The 26,162-nt window shown below is 44.8% G+C and overlaps 1 protein-coding gene and 26 non-coding genes across 27 annotated transcripts in view; 26 read left to right on the forward strand and 1 right to left on the reverse strand.

Annotated features, from left to right (window-relative positions):
- Window positions 1-26,162, reverse strand: part of LOC133577129 (short transient receptor potential channel 4-like) — a 100,799-nt gene that overhangs the window by 8,084 nt on the left and 66,553 nt on the right. The window contains exons 7-11 of the mRNA XM_061930711.2: window positions 21,121-21,457; window positions 20,855-20,994; window positions 20,584-20,784; window positions 20,387-20,508; window positions 61-256 (exon numbers count right to left, since the gene is read on the reverse strand). Coding sequence (XP_061786695.1) covers window positions 61-256; window positions 20,387-20,508; window positions 20,584-20,784; window positions 20,855-20,994; window positions 21,121-21,457 — 996 coding nt within the window. The remainder of the gene's footprint in view (window positions 1-60; window positions 257-20,386; window positions 20,509-20,583; window positions 20,785-20,854; window positions 20,995-21,120; window positions 21,458-26,162) is intronic.
- trnas-cga (transfer RNA serine (anticodon CGA)) lies at window positions 2,893-2,964 on the forward strand. Its single transcript has one exon. It is a non-coding gene; the product is annotated as a tRNA-Ser (tRNA).
- Window positions 3,719-3,790, forward strand: trnaw-cca (transfer RNA tryptophan (anticodon CCA)). Its single transcript has one exon. It is a non-coding gene; the product is annotated as a tRNA-Trp (tRNA).
- trnaw-cca (transfer RNA tryptophan (anticodon CCA)) lies at window positions 4,536-4,607 on the forward strand. The gene has a single exon. It is a non-coding gene; the product is annotated as a tRNA-Trp (tRNA).
- Window positions 4,935-5,006, forward strand: trnaw-cca (transfer RNA tryptophan (anticodon CCA)). Its single transcript has one exon. It is a non-coding gene; the product is annotated as a tRNA-Trp (tRNA).
- On the forward strand, window positions 5,337-5,408 carry trnaw-cca (transfer RNA tryptophan (anticodon CCA)). The gene has a single exon. It is a non-coding gene; the product is annotated as a tRNA-Trp (tRNA).
- Window positions 6,163-6,234, forward strand: trnaw-cca (transfer RNA tryptophan (anticodon CCA)). The gene has a single exon. It is a non-coding gene; the product is annotated as a tRNA-Trp (tRNA).
- Window positions 6,575-6,646, forward strand: trnaw-cca (transfer RNA tryptophan (anticodon CCA)). Its single transcript has one exon. It is a non-coding gene; the product is annotated as a tRNA-Trp (tRNA).
- On the forward strand, window positions 6,995-7,066 carry trnaw-cca (transfer RNA tryptophan (anticodon CCA)). The gene has a single exon. It is a non-coding gene; the product is annotated as a tRNA-Trp (tRNA).
- Window positions 7,408-7,479, forward strand: trnaw-cca (transfer RNA tryptophan (anticodon CCA)). The gene has a single exon. It is a non-coding gene; the product is annotated as a tRNA-Trp (tRNA).
- trnaw-cca (transfer RNA tryptophan (anticodon CCA)) lies at window positions 8,224-8,295 on the forward strand. The gene has a single exon. It is a non-coding gene; the product is annotated as a tRNA-Trp (tRNA).
- trnaw-cca (transfer RNA tryptophan (anticodon CCA)) lies at window positions 8,534-8,605 on the forward strand. Its single transcript has one exon. It is a non-coding gene; the product is annotated as a tRNA-Trp (tRNA).
- trnaw-cca (transfer RNA tryptophan (anticodon CCA)) lies at window positions 9,315-9,386 on the forward strand. Its single transcript has one exon. It is a non-coding gene; the product is annotated as a tRNA-Trp (tRNA).
- Window positions 9,521-9,592, forward strand: trnaw-cca (transfer RNA tryptophan (anticodon CCA)). The gene has a single exon. It is a non-coding gene; the product is annotated as a tRNA-Trp (tRNA).
- trnaw-cca (transfer RNA tryptophan (anticodon CCA)) lies at window positions 9,738-9,809 on the forward strand. Its single transcript has one exon. It is a non-coding gene; the product is annotated as a tRNA-Trp (tRNA).
- On the forward strand, window positions 10,659-10,730 carry trnaw-cca (transfer RNA tryptophan (anticodon CCA)). The gene has a single exon. It is a non-coding gene; the product is annotated as a tRNA-Trp (tRNA).
- On the forward strand, window positions 11,290-11,361 carry trnaw-cca (transfer RNA tryptophan (anticodon CCA)). The gene has a single exon. It is a non-coding gene; the product is annotated as a tRNA-Trp (tRNA).
- On the forward strand, window positions 11,697-11,768 carry trnaw-cca (transfer RNA tryptophan (anticodon CCA)). Its single transcript has one exon. It is a non-coding gene; the product is annotated as a tRNA-Trp (tRNA).
- On the forward strand, window positions 12,310-12,381 carry trnaw-cca (transfer RNA tryptophan (anticodon CCA)). Its single transcript has one exon. It is a non-coding gene; the product is annotated as a tRNA-Trp (tRNA).
- On the forward strand, window positions 12,680-12,751 carry trnaw-cca (transfer RNA tryptophan (anticodon CCA)). Its single transcript has one exon. It is a non-coding gene; the product is annotated as a tRNA-Trp (tRNA).
- On the forward strand, window positions 12,887-12,958 carry trnaw-cca (transfer RNA tryptophan (anticodon CCA)). Its single transcript has one exon. It is a non-coding gene; the product is annotated as a tRNA-Trp (tRNA).
- On the forward strand, window positions 13,514-13,585 carry trnaw-cca (transfer RNA tryptophan (anticodon CCA)). Its single transcript has one exon. It is a non-coding gene; the product is annotated as a tRNA-Trp (tRNA).
- Window positions 14,233-14,304, forward strand: trnaw-cca (transfer RNA tryptophan (anticodon CCA)). Its single transcript has one exon. It is a non-coding gene; the product is annotated as a tRNA-Trp (tRNA).
- On the forward strand, window positions 15,307-15,378 carry trnaw-cca (transfer RNA tryptophan (anticodon CCA)). Its single transcript has one exon. It is a non-coding gene; the product is annotated as a tRNA-Trp (tRNA).
- trnaw-cca (transfer RNA tryptophan (anticodon CCA)) lies at window positions 16,485-16,556 on the forward strand. Its single transcript has one exon. It is a non-coding gene; the product is annotated as a tRNA-Trp (tRNA).
- trnar-ccu (transfer RNA arginine (anticodon CCU)) lies at window positions 16,881-16,952 on the forward strand. The gene has a single exon. It is a non-coding gene; the product is annotated as a tRNA-Arg (tRNA).
- On the forward strand, window positions 17,068-17,139 carry trnaw-cca (transfer RNA tryptophan (anticodon CCA)). Its single transcript has one exon. It is a non-coding gene; the product is annotated as a tRNA-Trp (tRNA).

A 26,162-nucleotide genomic window follows, 5' to 3' on the forward strand; every position in this document is an offset into this window, starting at 1 on the left:
GGGGAAAGAGCGCAAACCTCTTCCGTCTAGTCCGGACCCGTTGGGGTTGTGAGTACTCACCGCGATGTGCTGGTAGGAGTTGTTCATCATGGCGATGAGCATGTTGAGCAGCACCACCAGAGAGATGATGTTGTACGTGCCGAACATGGTGGCCCCGACAAACTCTGTGAACTGGTGGTCCGCGTCCACGTTGGTCACGTAGAGGCTGATCAGACCAAAGATGGACCAAAAGAGGGACTGCAGTGTCTCGAACAACCTGAGGAAGGACATTGCGTCATTGCGACCGCCATGTTTGTTTAACTACTTAGGTGAATTATAACGTGTACCATTTTCTTCTATGATTGCGAGCTAGCGTGTGATTGTATTTGGTCATAGATGATTATTCTACTAAGGAAAGATGCCCTTAGATAGCTTCAAAAGTGCACATGTCCATCAAAACGTCTCTAGAGAGTGGTGGCTCTTGCCCCCACGACAATCGAAATCCTAATGGAATGCAGGTTTGGATTTTAGGAGTGATAATAAAAAAAATAGCAACAGGAAGCCCCCACAGGTAGGAGTTGAGGATAGGGGTTGGAGGTCACCCGACTCAAACTGATCTAAGGAATAATGTCAGGAAAAGATTGACAGGCCGGCTCCAAGGCTAGAACTACAAAGCGGGGTATTTAGTCACAGTGGTCCGAGAGGACATCCATCCATCCATCCATCTTCTTCCGCTTATCCGAGGTCGGGTCGCGGGGGCAGCAGCCTAAGCAGGGAAGCCCAGACTTCCCTCTCCCCAGCCACTTCGTCCAGCTCTTCCCGGGGGATGCCGAGGCGTTCCCAGGCCAGCCGGGAGACATAGTCTTCCCAACGTGTCCTGGGTCTTCCCCGTGGCCTCCTACCGGTCGGACGTGCCCTAAACACCTCCCGAGGGAGGCGATCGGGTGGCATCCTGACCAGCTGCCCGAACCACTTCATCTGGCTCCTCTCGATGTGGAGGAGCAGCGGCTTTACTTTGAGCTCCCCGCGGATGACAGAGCTTCTCACCCTATCTCTAAGGGAGAGCCCTGCCACCCGGCGGAGGAAACTCATTTCGGCCGCTTGTACCCGTGATCTTGTCCTTTCGGTCATAACCCAAAGCTCATGACCATAGGTGAGGATGGGAACGTAGATTGACCGGTAAATTGAGAGCTTTGCCTTCCGGCTCAGCTCCTTCTTCACCACAACGGATCGATACAGCGTCCGCATTACTGAAGATGCCGCACCGATCCGCCTGTCGATCTCACGATCCACTCTTCCCTCACTCGTGAACAAGACTCCGAGGTACTTGAACTCCTCCACTTGGGGCAGGGTCTCCTCCCCAACCCGGAGATGGCACTCCACCCTTTTCCGGGCGAGAACCATGGACTCGGACTTGGAGGTGCTGATTCTCATCCCAGTCACTTCACACTCGGCTGCGAACCGATCCAGTGAGAGCTGAAGATCCTGGCCAGATGAAGCCATCAGGACCACATCATCTGCAAAAAGCAGAGACCTAATCCTGCAGTCACCAAACCGGATCCCCTCAACGCCTTGACTGCGCCTAGAAATTCTGTCCATAAAAGTTATGAACAGAATCGGTGACAAAGGGCAGCCTTGGCGGAGTCCAACCCTCACTGGAAACGTGTCCGACTTACTGCCGGCAATGCGGACCAAGCTCTGACACTGATCATACAGGGAGCGGACCGCCAAAGTTCAAGTCTGAGGCTCGCTGAAACAAATAAAGCTTTTTGTTCGGCGATTCCTCGTTGGCGTCTTCCTGGCTCATCACCCATCACACGACCATCAAATATGCAACGCTACCAGACGTGAAGAAAATGTGGACTTTACTCTTCTGAGGAACGACTTTCAACAAGTTGGAATGTGTCTGTGAGACTTTGTGTCCTTTTGTTGAGGTTGAATGCCAATGATCCGATGATTGATACAGGATCTACTGGGGCATTCCCTACAGCGGGGAGGATAGCTTGCATGCAACCATAGCGGAATGCAGTCGGATCCACGATGACTAAGAACTGTGGGGACCTTGTGGCTCAGGGGTAGTGTCTCTAACCTCTGATCAGCAGGTTGTGTGTTTAGGTCATGTTTCTCTAAGGCAAATTTCTCCAGTTGTTCTTTTATGGACTTCATTTTGTAAACTTTGAACAGAAAAGGGTATTCTAAGGATTCAGGGACAACTAAGGAATCAAGCCCAACCTGTCACTGATTAAGATGGTGGTGTGTCCCAATACTTCCTACCATAGGGTGTATCAGTTGTATTCACCTGACTATAGGAGACTCGACGTGGTGGGCCAGCTAACGTCTGTTATCATTGCGTTCTGGGCGGAATTTTTCATTTAAGGCTGTTGGAATCGTTCAAATCGCGCAAAAGGATACAAGTTTCTTCAGAGTTCCTCGAGAGGTAATCAAAAAGGGCAGAAAGAGTGCAAGATTTTACGAAAAACGACAAGAAAAGTGCGGTGCACTCCAGTACAAAAAGGCGGGGCAACGGTATTGCATTTGACTCCAGATCAGATCTGCGTGTTCGAGGTTATGTTTTTCTGAGGAAATATCCTCCCTCATGACTTTACAGACTTTGTTTTGAGGGGAAAAAACCAGTATTCTATACCTTGCATATCACTGTATTGTGTGCATTCGGGTCTACGCTGAACAAGGATCTTTAACTCTGGGGACCTTGTGGATCAATGGCAGTGTGTCTAACTCCACATAAGAAGGTTGTTGGTTCAAATCAAGACAGGGTACTGTTCCTCTGAGACTAGCTCCTCCTGTCATTCCTTTATGGACTTTGTTTTAGTATACCTCTTTAGGTCTATACCTCGTATACCACTGTACTGTATGCAGTTGGGTCCACAATGAAAAATACACTTAACCAGTCAGGACCTCATGGCGCAACAGTAGCGCGTCTGACTCGAGATCAGAAGGTTGCATGTTCAAATCACGTTGAGGTCATGTTTCTCTGAGACAAACTCCTTCTGTCATTGCTTTATGGACTTTGTTTTGGGAACAGAAAAAGGCCACATATACCTTGCATACCACTGTATTGAGTGTCGTTTGGTCTACGACGATCAAGAAACCCTAACTTGGGGGACAGTCGTGGATCTAAGTCCAAATTAGACAGTTCATTGGCCAAATCAGGTCGAGGACATTTTCCTTTGAGGCAAACTCCTCCCGTCATTCCCTTTATGACATTTGTTTTGTGAACTGGGAACAGAATAAGGTCATCCATACCTTGCATACCACTGTACTGTATGCAGGCGGGTACACGATGAACAAAAGACTTTAGCAATCAGGACCTCGTGGTGCAACGGTAGTGCGTCTGACTCCAGATCAGAAGGTTGCGTGTTCAAATCACCCTGAGGTCATGTTTCTCCGAGAGAATCTCCTTCTGTCATTGCTTTATGGACTTTGTTTTGGGAACAGAAAAAGGCTATCTATACCTTGCATACCACCGTATTTTATGTCGTTTGGTCTACGATGATCAAGAAACCTTCACTTGGGGCACAGTCGTGGATCTAAGTCCAAATTAGACATTTGATGGTCCAAATCAGGTCAAGGACATTTTCCTTTGAGGAAAATTCCTCCCGTCATTCCCTTTATGAAATTTGTTTTGTGAACTGGGAACAGAATAAGGTCATCCATACCTTGCATACCACTGTACTGTACGCAGTTGGGTACACAATGAACAAAAGACATTTGTGATCAGGACCTCATGGCGCAACGGTAGCGCGTCTGACTCCAGATCAGAAGGTTGCGTGTTCAAATCACGTTGAGGTCATGTTTCTCTGAGACAAACTCCTTCTGTCATTGCTTTATGGACTTTGTTTTGGGAACAGAAAAAGGCCACATATACCTTGCATACCACTGTATTGAGTGTCGTTTGGTCTACGACGATCAAGAAACCCTAACTTGGAGGACAGTCGTGGATCTAAGTCTAAATTAGACATTTGATAGTCCAAATCAGGTCAAGGACATTTTCCTCTGAGGTCAACTCCTCTCTTCACTTCTTTTATGAACTTTGCTTTGTAAACTGGGAAAAGAAAAAGGTATTCTATACCAGACATACCACTGTACTATATGCAGTTGGGTACACAATGAATTTGTAATCAGGACCTCATGGTGCAACGGTAGCGCGCGTGACTCCAGATCAGAAGGTTGCGTGTTCAAGTCATGCTGAGGTCATGTTTCTCCAAGAGAAACTCCTTCTGTCATTGTTTTATGGACTTTGTTTTGGGAACAGAAAAATGCCATCTATACCTTGCATACAACCGTATTTTATGTGGTTTGGTCTACGATGATCAAGAAACCTTCACTTGGGGGACAGTCGTGGATCTAAGTCCAAATTAGACAGTTGGTTGTCCAAATCAGGTCGAGGACATTTTCCTTTGAGGCAAACTCCTCCTGTCATTCCCTTTATGACATTTGTTTTGTGAACTGGGAATAGAATAAGGTCATCCTTACCTTGCATACCACTGTACTGTATGCAGTCGGGTACACGATGAACAAAAAACTTAAGCAATCAGGACCTCATGGCGCAATGGTAGCGCTTCTGACTCCAGGTCAGAAGGTTGCGTGTTCAAATCACGTTGAGGTCATGTTTCTCTGAGACAAACTCCTTCTGTCATTGCTTTATGGACTTTGTTTTGGGAACAGAAAAAGGCCACCTATACCTTGCATACCACTGTATTGAGTCTCGTTTGGTCTACGGTGATCAAGAAACCTTAACTTGCGGGACAGTCGTGGATCTAAGTCTAAATTAGACATTTGATAGTCCAAATCAGGTGGAGGACATTTTCCTTTGAGGCATTCCCTTTATGAAATTTGTTTTGTGAACTGGGAACAGAATAAGGTCATCCATACCTTGCATTCCACTGTACTGTATGCAGGCGGGTACACGATGAACAAAAGACTTTAGCAATCAGGACCTCATGGCGCAACGGTAGCGCATCTGACTCCAGATCAGAAGGTTGCGTGTTCAAATCACCCTGAGGTGAGAGAAACTCCTTCTGTCATTGCTTTATGGACTTTGTTTTGGGAACAGAAAAAGGCTATCTATACCTTGCATACCACCGTATTTTATGTCGTTTGGTCTACGATGATCAAGAAACCTTCACTTGGGGCACAGTCGTGGATCTAAGTCCAAATTAGACATTTGATGGTCCAAATCAGGTCAAGGACATTTTCCTTTGAGGAAAACTCCTCCCGTCATTCCCTTTATGAAATTTGTTTTGTGAACTGGGAACAGAATAAGGTCATCCATACCTTGCATACCACTGTACTGTACGCAGTTGGGTACACAATGAACAAAAGACATTTGTGATCAGGACCACATGGCGCAATGGTAGCGCGTCTGACTCCAGATCAGAAGGTTGCGTGTTCAAATCAGGTTGAGGTCATGTTTCTCTGAGACAAACTCCTTCTGTCATTGCTTTATGGACTTTGTTTTGGGAACAGAAAAAGGCCACATATACCTTGCATACCACTGTATTGAGTGTCGTTTGGTCTACGACGATCAAGAAACCCTAACTTGGGGGACAGTCGTGGATCTAAGTCTAAATTAGACATTTGATAGTCCAAATCAGGTCAAGGACATTTTCCTCTGAGGTCAACTACTCTCTTCACTTCTTTTATGAACTTTGCTTTGTAAACTGGGAAAAGAAAAAGGTATTCTATACCAGACATACCACTGTACTATATGCAGTTGGGTACACAATGAACAAAAAATATTTGTAATCAGGACCTCATGGTGCAACGGTAGGACGTGTCACTCCAGATCGGAAGGTTGCGTGTTCAAGTCACGCTGAGGTCATGTTTCTCCGAGAGAAACTCCTTCTGTCATTGCTTTATGGACTTTGTTTTGGGAACAGAAAAATGCCATCTATACCTTGCATACAACCGTATTTTATGTGGTTTGGTCTACGATGATCAAGAAACCTTCACTTGGGGGACAGTCGTGGATCTAAGTCCAAATTAGACAGTTGGTTGTCCAAATCAGGTCGAGGACATTTTCCTTTGAGGCAAACTCCTCCCGTCATTCCCTTTATGACATTTGTTTTGTGAACTGGGAACAGAATAAGGTCATCCTTACCTTGCATACCACTGTACTGTATGCAGTCGGGTACACGATGAACAAAAGACTTAAGCAATCAGGACCTCATGGCGCAATGGTAGTGTGTCTGACTCCAAATCAGAAGGTTGCGTGTTCAAATCACGTTGAGGTCATGTTTCTCTGAGACAAGCTCCTTCTGTCATTGCTTTATGGACTTTGTTTTGGGAACAGAAAAAGGCTATCTATACCTTGCATACCACTGTATTGTATGTGGTTTGATCTACGATAATCAAGAAACCTTAACTTGGGGGACAGTCGTGGATCTAAGTCCAAATTAGACATTTGATAGTCCAAATCAGGTCAAGACATTTTCCTTTGAGGCAAACTCCTCCTGTCATTCCCTTTATGACATTTGTTTTGTGAACTGGGAACAGAATAAGGTCATCCATACCTTGCATACCACCGTATTGTATGCAGTCAGGTACACGATGAACAAAATTAGTTCATAATCAGGACCTCATGGTGCAATGGTAGTGCGTCTGACTCCAGATCAGAAGGTTGCGTGTTCAAGTCACGTTGAGGTCATGTTTCTCTGAGACAAATTCCTTCTGTCATTGCTTTATGGACTTTGTTTTGGGAACAGAAAAAGTCTATCTATACCTTGCATATTGCATACCACTGTATTGTATGTGGTTTGGTCTACGATAATCAAGAAACCTTAACTTGGGGGACAGTTGTGGATCTAAGTCCAAATTAGACATTTGATGGTCCAAATCAGGTCAAGGACATTTTCCTTTGAGGCAAACTCCTCCCGTCATTCCCTTTATGAAATTTGTTTTCTGAACTGGGAACAGAATAAGGTCATCCATACCTTGCATACCACTGTACTGTATGCAGTTGGGTACACAATGAACAAAAAATGTTCTTAATCAGGACTTCATGGCGCAATGGTAGCGCGTCTGACTCCAGATCAGAAGGTTGTGTGTTCAAATCACGCTGAGGTCATGTTTCGCCGAGACAAGCTCCTTCTCTCATTGCTTTATGGACTTTGTTTTGGGAACAGAAAAAGGCTGTCTATATCTTGCATACCACTTTATTGTATGTCGTTTGGTCTACGATGATCAAGAAACCTTAACTTGGGGGACAGTCGTGGATCTAAGTCCAAATTAGACAGTTGGTTGTCCAAATCAGGTCGAGGACATTTTCCTCTGAGGCAAACTCCTCCCGTCATTCCCTTTATGAAATGTGTTTTCTGATCTGGGAACAGAATAAGGTCATCCTTACTTTGCATACCACTGTACTGTATGCAGTTGGGTACACAATGAACAAAAAATGTTCTTAATCAGGACTTCATGGCGCAATGGTAGCGCGTCTGACTCCAGATCAGAAGGTTGTGTGTTCAAATCACGCTGAGGTCATGTTTCGCCGAGACAAGCTCCTTCTGTCATTGCTTTATGGACTTTTGTTTTGGGAACAGAAAAAGGCTGTCTATACCTTGTGTACCACTTTATTGTATGTTGTTTGGTCTACGATGATCAGGAAACCTTAACTTGGGGGACAGTCGTGGATCAAAGTCCAAATTAGACTTTTGATTGTCCAAATCAGGTCAAGGACATTTTCCTTTGAGGCAAACTCCGCCCGTCATTCCCTTTATGAAATTTGTTTTGCGAACTGGGAACAGAATAAGGTCATCCATACCTTGCATACCACTGTACTGTATGCAGTCGGGAACACGATGAACAAAAGAATTAAGCAATCAGGACCTCATGGCGCAACGGTAGCGCGTCTGACTCCAGATCAGAAAGTTGCGTGCACAAATCATGTTTCTCTGAGACAAACTCCTTCTGTCATTGCTTTATGGACTTTGTTTTGGGAACAGAAAGAGGCTATCTATACCTTGCATACCACTGTATTATATGTGGTTTGGTCTACGACCATCAAGAAACCTTAACTTGGGGGACAGTCGTGGATCTAAGTCCAAATTAGACAGTTGGTTGTCCAAATCAGGCCGAGGACATTTTCCTCTGAGGCAAACTCCTCCCATCATTCCCTTTATGAAATTTGTTTTCTGAACTGGGAACAGAATAAGGTCATCCTTACCTTGCATACCACTGTACTGTATGCAGTCGGGTACACAATGAACAAAAAATGGTCTTTTTTAGGACTTCGTGGCGCAATGGTAGCGCGTCTGACTCCAGATCAGAAGGTTGCGTGTTCAAGTCACGCTGAGGTCATGTTTCTCCGGAACAGAAACATGTATTTTATACCTTCCATACCACTGTATTGTATGCAGTCGGTATTGTATTGTTGCAAATCAGGTCGAGGACATTTTCCTTTGAGGCAAACTCCTTCTGTCATTCCCTTTATGGAATTTGTTTTGTGAACTGGGAACAGAATAAGGTATTCTACACCAAGCATACCTCTGTACTGGATGCAGTCAGGTACACGATGAACAAAGTCTTTAACTATCAGGACCTCATGGCGCAACAGTAGCGCGCCTGACTCCACATCAGAAGGTTGCGTGTTCAAATCACGTTGAGGTCATGTTACTCTGAGGCAAACTCCTCTAGCTGTTCCTTTTATGGACTTTGCCTTGTAAACTGGGAACAGAAAAAGGTATTCTATACCAAGCATACTACTGTACTGTATGCAGTTGTGTCCACGATGAACAAGACTCATCAACTGTGGGGATCTCGTGGCTGTACTATATGCCGTCTGGTCAATGATGAACAAAAAGGTCCAGCAATGGGCTCCTCGAGGTGCAAGGGGAGCACATCTGATGCCCGATCAGAATGTTGCGTGTTCAAATCAGGTAGAGATTTTGCTGTGAGGCAAACTCCTCCTGTCAGAAGCATAAACCGTGGGTATCTCGTGGCGCACAGGTAGCGTGTCTGACTCCAGATCAGAAGGCTGTAGGTTCCCATCACGTTGAGGTCATGTTCCTCTGAGGTCAACTCCTCTCGTCACTCCTTTTATGGACTTTGTTTTGTAAACTGGGAAAAGAAAAAGGTATTCTATACCAGACATACTACTGTACTGTATACAGTTGGGCCCACAATGAACAATATTTATCAACTGTGGGGATCTCGTGGCTGAACTGTATGCCGTCTGGTCTATGATGAACAAAAAGGTCCAGCATTGGGGTCCTCGAAGTGCAAGGGTAGCACATTGGGTGCCAGATCAGAATGTTGTGTGTTCAAATCAGGTAGAGATTATTTTCCTTTGAGGTTAATTCAGAAGTATGAACTGCGGGGATCTCGTGGCGCAACGGTAGCGCGTCTGACTCCAGATCAGAAGGCTGCGTGTTCAAATCACGTCGAGGTCATGTTCTTTTGAGGCAAGTTCCTCCTTTCATTACTTCACAACTCTTTTGGGGGGGGAAACAGGTATTCTATACCTTGCATACCACTTTACTTTATGCATTCGGGGACACGATGAACAAAGTCAACTAACTATCAGGACCTCATGGTGCAATGGCAGCGCGTCTGTCTCCAGATCAGAAGGTTGCGTGTTCAAATCACGTTGAGGTCATGTTACTCTGAGGCAAACTCATCCTGTTGTTCCTTTTATGGACTTTGCTTTGTAAACTGAGAACAGAATAAGGTATTCTATACCTTGCATACCACTCTACTGTATGCAGTTGGGTCTATGATGAACAAAGTCCTCTCCCTATAAGGACCTCATGGCGCAATGGTAGCGCGTCTGACTCCAGATCAGAAGGTTGCGTGTTCAAATCTTGTTGAGGTCATGTTTCTCTGAGGCAAACTCCTCTCTTTGCTGCTTTTATGGACTTTGCTTTGTAAACTGGGAACAGAAAAAGGTATTTAATACCGAGCATACCACTGTACTGTATGCAGTTGTGAAAGGGTAGCACTTCAGAAGCTAGACTTAACTGTGGAGATCTCGTGGCTCAACGGTAGCGCGACTGTCTCCAGATCAGAAGGCTGCATGTTCGAATCATGTCGAAGTCGTGTTCCATCTTTCAATACTTCACTATTTTATACCTTGCATACCACTTTACTATATGCATTTGGGTACACGATGAACGTAGTCCTATGACAATCAGAATCTCATGGCGTAACTGTAGTGCGTCTGACTCCAAACCAGAAGTTTGCGTTAGGTCATGTTACTCTGAGGCAAACTCAATCCGATGTTCCTTTTATGGACTTTGCTTTGTAAACTGGGAACAGGAAAAGGTATTCTATACCAAGCATACCACTCTACTGTATGCAGTTGGGTCCACGATGAACAAGACTCCACATTTGTTGAGATCCCCTGGCTGTACTGTATGCAGTCTGGTCTATGATGAAAAAAAAGGTCCAGCAATGAGGTGCAAAGGTAGCCTATCTGACGCCAGATCAGAAAGTTGCGTAGTGAAATCAGGTAAAGATTTTACTTTGAGGCAAACTCCTCCCTTCAGACTCATGGACTGAGTCTGCGTGTTCAAATAGCGTTGAGGTCATGTTCTTATGAGTCATGTTACTCCTTTCATTACTTCACAACTCTTTTGGGGGGGAAAACCAGGTATTCTATACATTGCATACCACTTTACTATATGCATTCGGGTACACGATGAACAAAGTCCTTAACCTATCTGGACCTCATGGCGCAACGGTAGCGCGTCTGACTCCAGATCAGAAGGTTGCGTGTTCAAATCACGTTGAGGTCATCTTACGCTGAGGCAAACTCCTCTCGTTGTTCCCTTTATGGACTTTGTTTTGTTAACTGGGAACAGAAAAAGGTATTCTATACCAAGCATACCACTCTACTGTATGCAGTTGGGTCCACGATGAGCAAGACTCATCAACTGTTGGGATCTCGTGGCTGTACTGTATGCAGTCTGGTCTATGATGAACAAAAAGGTCCAGCAATGGGCTCCTCGAGGGACAAGGCTAGTCTATCTGATGCCATATCAGATCAGAAGGCTGCATGCTCATGTTGAAGTTATGTTTCTCTGAGGCAAACTCCTCCTGTCATTCCTTTATGGACGTTGTTTTAGGAACAGAAACATGTCTTTTATACCTTCCACACCACTGTATTGTATGCAGTCGGTATTGTATTGTTGCAATTCAGGTCGAGGACATTTTCCTTTGAGGGAAACTCCTTCTGTCATTCCCGTAATGGAATTTGTTTTGTGAACTGAGAACAGAATAAGGTATTCTATACCAAGCATACCACTGTACTGGATGCAGTCAGGTACACGATGAACAAAGTCTTTTAACAATCAGGACCTCATGGCGCAACGGTAGCGCGTCTGACTCCAGATCAGAAGGTTGCGTGTTCAAATCACGTTGAGGTCATGTTTCTCTGAGGCGAAGTCTTCTCGTTGTTCCTTTTATGGACTTTGCTTTGTAAACTGGGTACTGAAAAGGGTATTCTTTATACCACGCATACCACTGTACCTTGTGAAAGGGTAGCACATCAGAAGACACATGAACTGCGGAGATCTCGTGGCGCAACGGCAGTGCATCTGACTCCAAATTAGAAGGCTGCATGTTCAAATCATGTCAAAGGTATGGTCCTCCTCTCAATTCTTCACAATATTTTTTTTTGGGGAAAAAAGGCATTCTATACCTTCATACCACTTTACTATATGCATTCAGTTACACGATGAACATAGTCATTCAGCTATTAGGACCTCATGGCGCAACGGTAGCGCGTCTGACTCCAGATCAGAAGGTTGCGTGTTCAAATCACGTTGAGGTCATGTTACTCTGAGGCAAACTCATTCCATCGCTCCTTTTATGGACTTTGCTTTGTAAACTGGGAACAGAGCAATTTATTCTATACCAAGCATACCACTTTACTATATGCCGTCTGGTCTACGATGAACAATAACCTCTGGCAATGGGTTCCTCGAGGTGAAAGGGTAGCACATCTGACGCCACATTAGAATGTTGCGTGTTCAAATCAGGTACAGATTTTCCTTTGAGGCGAACTCCTCCGTCAGACTGATGTACCGATATGTGGACGACACATATCAATATGTGGATGACACACGGGTGAAAATCAGAAACCAAGACGTACAAGCCTTCACCCAGCACATGAACTCAGTGGACAAAAACATCAAGTTCACACGTGAGGATGTCAAAGACAGTAAGTTGCCTTTTTTTAGACTGTGATGTCCACATTGGAGAAAACAGGGGACTCCATGTCGGGGTTTGTCAAAAACCCTCACATACCGATCAATACCTACTTTTTGACTCACACCACCCACTATAAAACCACCTTAGGACTCTACCTATGAGGACCTCATGGCGCAACGGTAGCGCGTCTGACTCCAGATCAGAAGGTTGCGTGTTCAAATCACGTTGAGGTCATGTTACTCCAAGGCAAGCTCCTTCTCTAATTCTTTTATAGACTTTAATTTGTAAACTGGGAACACAACAATTTATTCTGTACTGTATGCAGTTGGGTCCGCAATGAACAAGACTCATCAACTGTGGGGATCTCGTGGCTGAACTGTATGCAGTCTGGTCTATGATGAACAAAAACCTCCAGCACTGGGGTCCTCGAGGTGCAAGGGGAGCACATCTGATGCCAGATCAGAATGTTGTGTGTTCAAATCGGGTAGAGATTATTTTCCTTTGAGGCTAATTCAGAAGTGTGAACTGTGGGGATCTCGTGGCGCAACGGTAGCGCGTCTGACTCCAGATCAGAAGGCTGCGTGTTCAAATCACGTCGAGGTCATGTTCCTCTGAGGCAAGTTCCTTCTTTCATTACTTCACAACTCTTTTGGGGGGGGGAAACAGGTATTCTATACCTTCCATACCACTTTACTATATGCATTCGGGTACACGATGAACAAAGTCAACCAACTATCAGGACCTCATAGCGCAATGGTAATGCGTCTGACTCCAGATCAGAAGGTTGCGTGTTCAAATCACGTTGAGGTCATGTTACTCTGAGGCAAACTCCTTATTGTTCCCTTTATGGACTTAGTTTTGTTAACTGGGAACAGAAAAAGGTATTCTATACCAAGCACACCACTCTACCGTATGCAGTTGGGTCCACGATGAGCAAGACTCATCAACTGTTGGGATCTCGTGGCTGTACTGTATGCCATCTGGTCTATGATGAACAAAAAAGTCCAGCAATGGGCTCCTCGAGGTGCAAGGCTAGCTCTCTGACGCCATATCAGATCAGAAGGCTGCATGCTCATGTTGAAGTTATGTTTCTCTGAGGCAAACTCCTCCTGTCATTCCTTTATGGACGTTGTTTTAGGAACAGAAACATGTCTTTTATATCTTCCATACCACTGTATTGTATGCAGTCGGTATTGTATTGTTGCAAATCAGGTCGAGGACATTTTCCTTTGAGGCAAAATCCTTCTGTCATTCCTTTATGGAATTTGTTTTGTGAACTGAGAACAGAATAAGGTATTCTATACCTTGCATACCCCTGTACTGGATGCTATCAGGTACACGATGAACAAAGTCTTTTAGCTATCAGGACCTCATGCCCCAACGGTAGCGCGTCTGACTCCAGATCAGAAGGTTGCGTGTTCAAATCACGTTGAGGTCATGTTTCTCTGAGGCAAACTCCTCATCTTGTTCCTTTTATGGACTTTACTTCGTAAACTGGGAACAGAAAAAAGGTATTCTATACCAAGCATACCACTGTACTGTATGCAGTTGGGTCCGCAATGAACAAGACTCATCAACTGTGGGAATCTCGTGGCTACGGTCTATGATGAACAAAAAGGTCTTACAATGGGTTCTTCGTGGTGCAATGGTAGCAGATCTGACTTCAGATCAGACGGTAACGTGCTCGAACCACGTTGAGGTCATGTTTCTCTGACGGAATATTCTCCCTTCATGACTTTGCAGACTTTGTTTTTGGGGGAAAAAACAGTATTCTATAACTTCATACATACCACTATATTGTTTGCACTCCGGTCTACACTGAACAAATATTTTTAACTCTGGGGACTTTGTGGATTAATAGTAATGTTTCTAACTCCCCCTTGTGGATCAGTGGATGTCTGTCTAACGCCACAAAAGAAGTTAGTGGTTTCAAATCAAGTCAGGGGACTGTTCCTCTGAGACAAGCTCCCACAGTCATTCTTTTATGGACTTTGTTTTAGGAACAGAAACATGTGTTTTATACCTTCTATACCACTGTATTGTTTGCAGTCAGGTACATGATGAACAAAGTCCAATAGCTATCAAGACCTCATGGCGCAATGGTAGCGCGTCTGACTCCAGATCAGAAGGTTGCGTGTTCAAATCACGTTGAGGTCATGTTACTCTGAGGCAAACTCCTCTCGTTGTTCCTTTTATGGACTCTGCGTTGTAAACTGGGAACAGAAAAAGGTATTCGATACTTGCGTGCCATTGTACTATATGCAGTCGGGTCTACGATGAACAAAGTTCCCTAACTACGGGGACTTGATGGCGCAACGGTAGTTCAACTGGCTCCATGTTAGACATTGGATTGTGTAATTCAGGTCAAGGGCATTTTCCTGTTAGGCAAAATCCACCCCTTATGGAATTTGTTTTGTACTTTGAGAACAGAAAAAAGTAATCTAAACCAGGAGGGTTTGCCTGGGAAAGTTTGGTTTTGCCCGATCGTAGTGAGAAAACAACTGTTTTGATGCAAATGAGACATTCTACTGTTAAAGTCAACAACAGTTGTTAGTAGCATTGAGGTGTGAGTGAACGATCGCTGTGGATCGACTACTACCAGTCCAAAATCACGTCCCTCCCGGTCCACCTGTATTCTAACCCAGGTTGCAGTAGAGATAGTGAGGCAACGTCTACTAGGTGATCACACCTTACAGGATAGATCCACACTAAACCCAGAACAGATTTGCCTTTTGCTGGAACTTTGCCTAAACACGACATACTTTCAATTCGTGGGAATGTTTGCCAGACAAAAACATGGTTGTGCCATGGTATCACCTGTATCCCTAATAGTAGCAAACATCTACATGGACGACATGGAAAAGAGAGCTCTCAGCTCTTTTAAGGGAACGGCACCAAGTCATTGGTACAGATATGTGGATGACACATGGGTGAAAATCAGAAACCAAGAAGTGCAAGCCTTCACCCAGCACATGAACTCAGTGGTCAAAAACATCAAGTTCACAAATGAGAATGTCAAAGATACTAAGTTGCCTTTTTTAGACTGTGATGTCCACATTGGAGAAAAGAGGGGACTCCATGTCGGGGTTTATTGAAAACCCACACATAACGATCAATACCTACTTTTTGACTGGAAAACCTTGGGGCACCACCTACACGGACCTCATGGCGCAACGGTAGCGCGTCTGACTCCAGATCAGAAGGCTGCGTGTTCAAATCACGTTGAGGTCTTGTTACTCTGAGGCAAACTCATTCCGTCGTTCCTTTTATGGACAAGACTAATGTACTGTTGGGATCTCGTGGCTGTACTGTCTGGTCTATGATGAACAAAAAGGTCCAGCAACGGGGTCCTCGAGGTGCAAGGGTCACGCATCTGATGCCAGATCAGATTGTTACGTGTTCAAATCAGGTAGGGATGATTTTCCTTTGAAGCAAACTCCTCTCGTCAGACTAACGCCCTGTGGGGATCTCGTGGCACAACGGTAGCGCGTCTGACTCCCGATCTAGAGGCTGCCTGTTCACGTTGAGGTCATGTGTCTCTAAGGCAAATTCCTCATGTCATTCCTTTTATGGACTTTCCTTTGTAAACTAGCAACAGAAAAAGGTATTCTATACCAAGCATATCACTGTACTGTATGCAGATGAATGAAAAGGTCCAGCAGTTGGGTCCACGATGAACAAGACTCCACAACTGTGGGGATCTCGTGGCTGTACTGTATGCAGTCTGGTCTATGATGAACAAAAAGGTTCAACAATGGGCTCCTCGAGGGACAAGGCTAGCCTATTTGACGCCATATCGGATCAGAAGGCTGCATGCTCATGTCGAGGTCATGTTTCTCTGAGGCAAACTCATCCCGTAGTTCCTTCCATGGACTTTGCTTTGTAAACTGGGAACAGGAAAAGGTATTCTATACCAAGCATACCACTGTACTGTATGCAGTCGGGTCCACGATGAACAAAATCCCACAACTGTGGGGATCTCGTGGCTGTACTGTATGCTGTCTGGTCAATGATAAACAAAAAGGTCCAGCAATGGTGTCCTCGAGTTGCAAGGGTAGCACATCTTACGCCAGATCAGAATGGCGCATCTTCAAATCAGGTAACGATCATTTTTCTTTGAGACAAACTCCTACCGTCAGACTAAAGAACTGTGGGGATCTTGTGGCACAACGGTAGCGTGTCTGACTCCAGATCAGAAGGCTGCGTGTTCAAATCACGGTGAGGTCATGTTCCTCCTTTCATTACTTTTATTTTTGAGGTGAAAAAATTCTATACCTTACGTACCACTTTACTATATGTATTCGGGTACACGATGAACAAAGTCATTTACCTATCAGGACCTCATGGCGCAATGGTAGCGCATCTGACTCCAGATCAGAAGGCTGCGTGTTCAAATCACGTTGAGGTCATGGTACTCTGAGGCAAACTCATCCCATCGTTCCTTTTATGGACTTTGCTTTGTAAACTGGGAACAGAAAAAGGTATTCTATACCAAGCATACCACTGTACTGTCTCCAGTTGGGTCCACGATGAACAAGACTCCACAACTGTTGGGATCTCCTGGATGTACTGTATGCAGTCTGGTCTATGATGAACAAAAAGGTCCAGCAATGGGCTCCTCGAGGTGCAAGGGTAGCACATCTAACGCCAGATTAGGATGGCGCATCTTCAAATCAGGTAACGATCATTTTTCTTTGAGACAAACTCCTACCGCCAGACTAAGGAACTGTGGGGATCTTGTGGCACAACGGTAGCGTGTCTGACTCCTGATCAGAAGGCTGCGTGTTCAAATCACGTTGAGGTCATGTTCCTCCTTTCATTACTTCTATTTTTGAGGGGGAAAAAAAGTATTCTATACCTTACGTACCACTTTACTATATGCATTCGGGAACACGATGAACAAAGTCACATACCTATCAGGACCTCATGGCGCAATGGTAGTGCGTCTGACTCCAGATCAGAAGGTTATGTGTTCAAATCACGTTGAGGTCATGTTTCTCTGAGGCAATCTCATCCCATTGTTGCTTTTATGGACTTTGCTTTGTAAATTGGGAACAGAAAAAGGTATTCTATACCAAGCATACTACTGTACTGTATGCAGTTGGGTGCACGATGAACAAGACTCCACAACTGTTGAGATCTTGTGGCTGTACTGTATGCAGTCTGGTCTGTGATGAACAATGGGGTCCTCGAGTTGCAAGGGTAGCACATCTGACGCCAGATCAGAATGTTGCGTCTTCAAATCATTTTCCTTTGAGGCAAACTCCTCCCATCAGACTAGCAAATTTTGGGTATCTTGTGGCGCAAAGGTAACGCGTCTGACTCCAGATCAGAAGGCTGCGTGTTCAAGTCACGTCGAGGTCATGATTTTTCCGAGACAAGTTCCTCTTTTCATTACTTCACAATTATTTTGGGCGGCAAAAAGGCATTCTATGCCTTGCATACCACTTTACTATATGCATACCTCAACTTCAGGGAACTTGTCGCGCAACTGTATAGCGCGTCTGACTCTAGATCAGAATGTTAAGTGTTAAAACCATTTTGGGGTTATTTTCCTCTGTGGAAAAATCATTCCTTTCTGGACTTTGTTTTGCGACCTGGGAACAGAAAAAGGTATTCAGTACACAATGACTCGGATCCTTAACTACAGGGACCTTGTGGCATTATTCTAGTGTCTTTGACTCCAGAGCAGAAGTTTGTTTGTTCAAATCAAGGTAGCATACCATTCCACATGGAGTTTGTTTTGAGAACCTTGCATACAACTGTACTGTTTGCATTCAGGTCCACGCTGAACACGTAACCTTATCTACGGAGACTTTGTGGTGAAACAGCTCACTCCATATTGGAGGTAATTTTCCTTTGAGGCAAATTCCTCTCGTCCTTCCTTTTATGGACTTTGTTTTGTGAACTGAGAACAGAAAAAGATATTCTATAACTCGCCTACCACTGTTGAGTCCACGATGAACAAGTATCTATATCTAGCTATGGGGATCTGTTGGCACAATGGTAACATGCTTGACTCCGGATCAGAAGGCTCGATGTGCAGTTCACTAATCAATTCATGCGAGGCAAGCTCTTAGAGTCATTCCTTCATAGATCTTGTTTTGGGAATAGAAAAAGTTATTCCATACCTTGCATACCACTGTACTGTATGCCATCGGGTCTACGATGATTAAGGAACCTAATCTACAGAGGACTTTGTGGTGGAACAGTATCTCACTCCACATTGGACATTTAATAGTTCAAATTAGGTCGAGGTCATTTTCCTTTGAGGCAAACTCCTCCTGTCATTCCCTTTATGGACTTTGTTTTTTGAACTTGGAACAGAAAAAGGTATTCTATACCTAGCATACCACTGGACTGTATGCAGTCGGTTCCACGTTGAACAAGAAGCCTCAGCTACGGGGACCTTGTGACGCAACGGTAATGCGTCTGAGGTAGAGATGCGCGGTTTGCGGACACAACCGCGGAGTCCGCGGATTATCCGCGGGTCGGGCGGTTGAAATAAAAAAAAATTAGATTTTATCCGCGGGTCGGGTCGGGCGGTTGAAATAAAAAAAAATTAGATTTTAAATAGATTCAGGCGGGTGGCAGTTAAACCAATTGGGAAATATATATACATAGTTAAATGTTGTTACCCACATACGAAAAACGAGCAGGCACCTGCAGCATATGCCACAACAGAAGAAGAAAAAAAAAAGAGATGGACACTTTTACGGAGCGGAGAAGGGACGCCTCGCCGGGGGAAGGGGCCCCACCGGGAGCCGTAGCTGAGGTGATCCGCGAGAAGGGCCCGACGCACGTCCAGGGTCACCACCGCGCCCACCGCACCGACACCCCGCCTCGTCCGCCTTCGCCGCGGCCGGCGTCACGCGCAGCAGGTAAGCAGCTTACCTGCCCGCCACCCCCGTGGCCGGGGGCTCGTAACAGGGGTCACTCCGCGCGCTCCGCCCGCGCAGCTTACCTGCCCGCCACCCCCGTTGCCGGGGGCGCGTAACAGGGGTCACTACGCGCGCAGTGCGCTCACGAAAGGGGTGGGGCTCACCCTGGTGAGCCGAGTGGGCCACTTTTGGTAAGCAGAACTGGCGCTGCGGGATGAACCGAACGCTGGGTTAAGGCGCCAGATGCCGACGCTCATCAGACCCCAGAAAAGGTGTTGGTTGATATAGACAGCAGGACGGTGGCCATGGAAGTCGGAACCCGCTAAGGAGTGTGTAACAACCCACCTGCCGAATCAACTAGCCCTGAAAATGGATGGCGCTGGAGCGTCGGGCCCATACCCGGCCGTCGCCGGCAGCGAGAGCCGCGAGGGCTAGACCGCGACGAGTAGGATGGCCGCCGCGGTGCGCGCTGAAGCCTCGGGCGCGAGCCCGGGTGGAGCCGCCGCGGGTGCGAGGGACATCGCACCTCCACGCGCTTGGAGGTGCGCTCAGCGCGGCTCCCAGATGATTGCGCACTGGTGTGCGTCTGGGCCGTGACAGCGTGGCACGCATTGAATGTCTCTGCTACATTGGATCAGTCTCCTTTCTTTAACAGGCAAAAGCTTTATAACCTCACTAATGCCTTGCATCGTCTATATTAGATATATAACAACGGGCGGGTGCGGGCGGGTGCGGTTTTGATTAAATGTTAGTTCGGGTGGATGCGGATGGTTGACGACTTTTGTGATGCGGGTGCGGATGAAATAATTGCCTATCCGCGCATCTCTAGTCTGAGGCCAGATCAAAAGGTTGCGTGTTTAAATAATGTCAAGGTCAATTTGCTCTGAGGTAAGCTCCTCCCGTGATTCCTGTATGGACTTTGTTTTAGGAATGGGAATGGTGTTCTATAACTCGCATACCACTGTACTAAAAACAATGAACAAGGCTCCTTAACTACAGGGATTTCGTTGCACAATGGTAGCACGTCTGATTCCAGCTCAGAAGTTTGCATGTTCCAATCACTTCCGGGTCATGTTTCTGTACAGCAACTCTTCCCGTTAGTCCTTTATGGACTTTGTTTTGTGAACTGAAAAAGGTATTCCATGCCTTGCATACCACTGTCCTGTATGCAGTCGGGTCCACAATGAACAAGGAACCTTAACTTAAGTCCAAGCCCACTACTTGTGTCCATAGGGTGTATCTAAAAGAGGTGACCTTTGCATCTCCAAAGTAAAAACCCAAGTGATGACTAAAGAGCTTTTCACACATTTTGCACCGCATCACTTCCACACCATTACACTAAGGTCCTGCACACTCACGTGGAGAAGGCGTTATTCTGCTCCACGCATCGGATGCCCTTACACTTTCCCCTTTCGTCGGAGTCCTTGGTCTCATAGTAGAAGTAGAGCTGGTTCAGGCCGTTAGCGAAGGCCAGCAGGACCTACAGGAAGATGGATGACATTACTTCAAGGTGACTTCGGGTGATTTCCTGCTCAATGGGACGTCGTACTGTTACCAGACAGTAGATGAAGAGGAACTTGAGGATGTCCAGCAGCATCCTCCCCAGGGAGATCTGTAACGGTCCAAGGTGAGAGTTGGCAGTGAAGAGCGAAATGAGGCGAAGAGAGCTGAAGATGTTGGCAATGGCAAACACAGCCTCTGCTACGAGGGTCGGGTGCCACATCTCCCACTGGTTTCTGGGTTTACTACCGCTGTACTGAAGGACGAAAGAAGAGGAAGTCAACCAAACTCAGAAGAATAAAACCTATCCCAAGACGGCAGCTTACCTTGAAGTAGGCTACAATCTTGAGCGAGATGGTGGCCAGGTACAGAGAGTTCATAACAAAGTCCATGAGGTTCCACCAGTCATGAACGTAGTCTTGTAAACCTCCATCCCACATTTGCTTGATCTCAGCCCAGATGAAACCTAAAAACACATAGATCATCTGAAACGCAGTAGAATTGGCAAGAAGAACTACATCTCCATGAAACTTGGCTGGCTTCCGGGAAATGTTGCGTCCTGGACCGCCAAACAATCCAATGGGACACTCACCCAGAACCCAGGGCAGGATCATCCACTCCACAGTGGTGGGCGCCGGCCCCTGCCGGTCCTGCTCGGTGGTAACGATGTGCTGCGAGGCGAGCAGCAACAGGAAGAGGAAAGTCAGATAGGACGCCGTGTGGCAGATGAACTTGATGAAGGGCTTGCGGATGAAGAGCCCGTAGCGACTCTTGGGGGCGATGAGGTAGCAGAGGGCAAACACCGGGTAAAGGAGGCCGATGAAGACGCAGGTGATGAACTTGCCCGCCCAGTGGCGCCGCCTCCAGCCGGGGAACTCGTCGTACCAGCGCGACGCCAGAAGCTGCTGGCAGTTTGGCTGAGCTACGAACTGAAGAGAAAAGTTCAGAATCGTCAGTGGTGTCCTGATCCAACTTCCGATACAATATCAGTCCGATATCAGCACGAATCAAAATATAATATAGAATGTTAGAAAGGCTTGATCAAGTGAAATTACGCAGAGAACAATAGTAGGTATGAAAAACCCTAACCTTATAATGAACTTATGCTGTCTTTAAGCTGAAGTGCAGTGGTGATTTTTTTTTCCTCTAGTGGTTGTTACTGCTTGTATCGGACACTATATCCCTCACAAATATCATTGCTGATGTTGGACCGATATCAATATTGGATGGAGACTTGGATTTGTTTTGAAACCGTGACTTAACTAGTTAAAAGTTAAAGTACCAATGACTGTCACACACACACGAGGTGTGGCGAAATTTGTCCTCTGAATTTGACCCATCCCCTTGTTCACCCCCTGGGAGGTGAGGGGAGCAGTGGGCAGTGGCGGTGCCGCGCCCGGGAATCATTTTTGGTGATTTAACCCCCAATTCCAACCCTTGATGCTGAGTGCCAAGCAGGGAGGTAATGGGTCCCATTTTTTTATAGTCTTTGGTATGACTCGGCCGGGGTTTGAACTCACAACCTACCGATCTCAGGGCTGACACTCTAACCACTAGGCCACTGAGTAGGTTAGGTTAGGTAGTTAGCAGGATTAAGCAAAAAAAACACATAACCAAGATGGTGCACGTAACTCAGGGGTGTCCAAAGTGCGGGTTTGGGGCCATTGCAGCCCGTAGCAAATATTGTTGACGGTCTGCGGCTCAATCGTTTGTTTTCTAATATTAGCATGCAACATTTTTAGGCTAATTTTCTACGTATACACCTCAGTCATATTTTGGTACTTTATGCATGTTAACGTTAGCAGGCTAACATTTGAAACAAAGTCTTTAGGTACGCACCTCAGAGTATTACATTTTGGTACTTGACGCATGCTAAGGTTAGCATTTGAGCATGCTAACATTAGCGTGTGTTGTATAATTGTTGGTCGTGCCACTCTCCCAGGACAGAGTGACTGTGTGATGGGTGATGAGCCAAGAAGACGCCAACGAGGAATCGTCGAACAAAAAGCTTTATTTGTTTCAGCGAGCCTCAGACTTGAACTGCAGCTTCCAGGAGAAAGATTATGGGCCCGATTACTCTTCTGATGTCCTCTCGGACTATTGTCCCTAAATACCCCTTAGACGAAGACCCCCACTCTTCGTAACTCTTGCCTTGCTGCTTGGCCAGTCAACCTATTTCCTCTGATTGGTTTGAGCTCCGACCCATATCCTCTACTCCTACCTGTGAGGGCTTCTTACCATATATTGCTAATGTGTTTACACTTTCTCCTAAAATCCAAGCCTGCATTCCTTTAAGATTCTAATTTCAGGGGTGGCAAGGGCCACCACTCCCTACAGAGTTTCGGATGGACATGTGCACCTGAAGCTATCTTAGGGCATGTTTACTTAATAGAATAATCCTCTAAAGGATTCTGTGACCAAATACAAATACATGCTAGTCCACAATCATATAACAAAAATGTACACGATATAATTTACCACACATGCTCGACTTTTTCAGCTAATGTAGCAGTGTCAGTGTCATATATTTTGGTATTTCACCAATGCTAACTATTGTTAGCATGTTAGCATTGTACTGTTAGTATGCTAGCTTTTTAGTTGAGCTTTTTAGCTAATTTTGCCCATTTTTTTGTTACTTGATGCTCTCTGGCCAGCGTGCTCTTAGCATTTCCGTTTGACGTCGGCTCTTCGGCATTCACGCAAAATTTCTATCAGAATTGCATTTTCTAGTTCTGTGAAAAAAAATGACGTCCACAGTTTCCAAAAACAATTTGAAATGTGGACTCGTCCGACCACAGAACACTTTTCCACTTTGCATGAGTCCATCTTAGATGAGCTCGGGCCAAGCGGAGCCGGCGGCCTTTCTGGGTGTTGTTGATAAATGCCTTTGGCTCTGCATAGTAGAGTTTTAACTTGCACTTACTGATGTAGCGACCAACTGGATACTATTGTTAGCATGTTAGCATTGTACTGTTAGCATGCTAGCTTTTTTGTTAATCTTTTTAGCTCATTTTGCCCATATAGCATTTCCACTTGACGTCGGCTCTTCGGTATTTACGCAAAATTTCTAACGGAATTGCATTTTCTAGTTCTTTGAAAAAAAAATCTGGATCTTGTACTGGTTTTAAGGGTGAAAGCTACCAAAATGGCCCCGCATCCTTTGATTTGTCAGTGGAAAAAAAATCTCGGGCAAACCTTGATCTAACTTATTTACAGTCATAGCCCGCTTGCATTGGGGCCAAGTGGGGCAGTGACCCACTATCTCCACCAGATGGCGCCACAATGGGGGTAAAAAATTGTTGTAGGACTGAAGGGGTAAAAGTATCACATGGTCTATGGCCTTGGCGGAGGTCTGGGAAGTTGTGTTAAATGTGCGCACACACACACACACACACACACACGCACACACACACACACAATGCAAAGTATCACATAGAGCCACAAGATTCAAGCCACCGTGTCGACCTGCATCGTTGGGCGCCAACTCTGCAGTCTTGTAGCCATGGCAACAAGGGATCCTAATTTAATGTGTGTGTGTGTGTGTGTGTGTGTGTGTGTGTGTGTGTGTGTGTGTGTGTGTGTGTGTGTGTGTGTGTGTGTGTGTGTGTGTGTGTGTGTGTCTGAGTCGAATGAGTCACATTTTTGCCGTACAGTACGAAGACAAAAAGTAAAGAGAATAAAAAGTGTACTACTAAGAGTCAACGCCAGTTGAGCCTTTTAACAAACTTTTATTCTGAAAAGTACACAGAGAATGACGTTCATTTTGAAGTCATTTTGCCTATTTGAGTAAACGAGATGGGTCGCTTGCAAAGTTAACGAGGAGGCGGAGCTATTGGTGATATATGTTCACCAAGTACACTGAGAGTAATAATAGATTTTATTTGTAAAAAAAAAAAACAGTGTTCTAAAAAAATAAATAAATAAAAAGATAATAAAAAATCAATAAAAATAAAAACTAGAACAGCCAAATAGCTAAAAGTAGTATGCATATATCTAAAAAAAAAATGATTTTTTAAAAAGAAGGGTTTCTAAGCCTTTTTTAAAAGCATCCACAGTCTGTGGTGCCCTCAGGTGGTCAGGGAGAGCATTCCACAGACTGGGAGCGGCGGAGCAAAAAGCCCATTGTTCGTAGCTTCGACTTAGAGTGGACGTCTAAGTCAAATAGCTAAAAAAAAAAAAAAAAAACACATTCATGTGAGTAAAGGTCAGTACTTCTACGTACTTTGTTTACATTTCGGGGGAATAAATGGACCTTTTAGGATTCTTCCGAGATATTTTCATTTTGTTAATTATTTCCTCTAGTTTTGATGGCGTCACGCAGTACCGGCCCGGGCGCAGAGAGTCGGGTTAACTTTCAGTTGTGAAACCCGGCAAGGACAGAAGCATGAGAGACGGGCAACTACAAAAGCCAAAAGCAGTGAAGTTGTCACGTTGTGTAAATGGTAAATAAAAAGAGAATACAACAAATCCTTTTCAACTTATATTCAATTGAATAGACTGCAAAGACAAGATATTTCACTCCGTAACATGAAATGTTGCAACACTACATGTCGTAACACAAAACATTGTAAAACACAAAAATTCCTAACACACAAAATATAACACAAAATGTCATAAGACAAAATGTCATAAGATGAAACGGCTGTAAAACAAAAAACACAAAATCTCATAATACAGAATGTCGTTATACCAAACGTAGAAATACAAAACATTATGACACAAAACATTGTAATACAAAACGACGTAACACAAAACGTCATAACACGAAACATCGTAGAACACAAAACTTCCTAACACACACATGTTGTAACACAAAACATTGTAAAACACAAAACTTCCTAACACACAAAATATAACACAAAACATCGTAAGACAAAGCATCGTAAGACAAAACATCGTAAGATGAAACGGCTGTAAAACAAAAAACACAAAATCTCATAATACAGAATGTCGTTATACCAAACGTAGAAATACAAAACATCGCAACACAAAACATGTTAACGTAGAAACATTATGACACAAAACATCGTAATACAAAACGACGTAACACAAAACGTCATAACACGAAACATCGTAACGCGAAACTCCATGACATAAAACATTGCAACACTACATGCCGTAACACAAAACATCGTAAAACACAAAACGCTGTACGACGAAACGTCCTAACACAAAACGTCGTTACACAAAACATCGTAACACAAAACATCGTAACACGAAACCTTACAACGCAATACTCCGTAACATGAAATTTTGCAACACTACATGTCGTAACATAAAACACAAAACTTCCTAACACACAAAATATAACACAAAACATCGTAAGACAAAACATCGTAAGACAAAACATCGTAAGATGAAACGGTTGTAAAACAAAAAACACAAAATCTCATAATACAGAATGTCGTTATACCAAACGTAGAAACACAAAACATCTTAACGTACAAACATTATGACACAAAACATCGTAATACAAAACGACGTATCACAAAACGTCATAACACGAAACGCCGTAACGCAAAACTCCATGACATGAAACATTGCAACACTACATGTCGCAACACAAAACATCGTAAAACACAAAACGCAGTACGACGAAACGTCCTGACACGAAACGTCGTTACAAAAAACATC

Source organism: Nerophis lumbriciformis, linkage group LG37 (genome assembly GCF_033978685.3).
Source record: "Nerophis lumbriciformis linkage group LG37, RoL_Nlum_v2.1, whole genome shotgun sequence".
Taxonomy (NCBI): Eukaryota; Metazoa; Chordata; class Actinopteri; order Syngnathiformes; family Syngnathidae; genus Nerophis; species Nerophis lumbriciformis.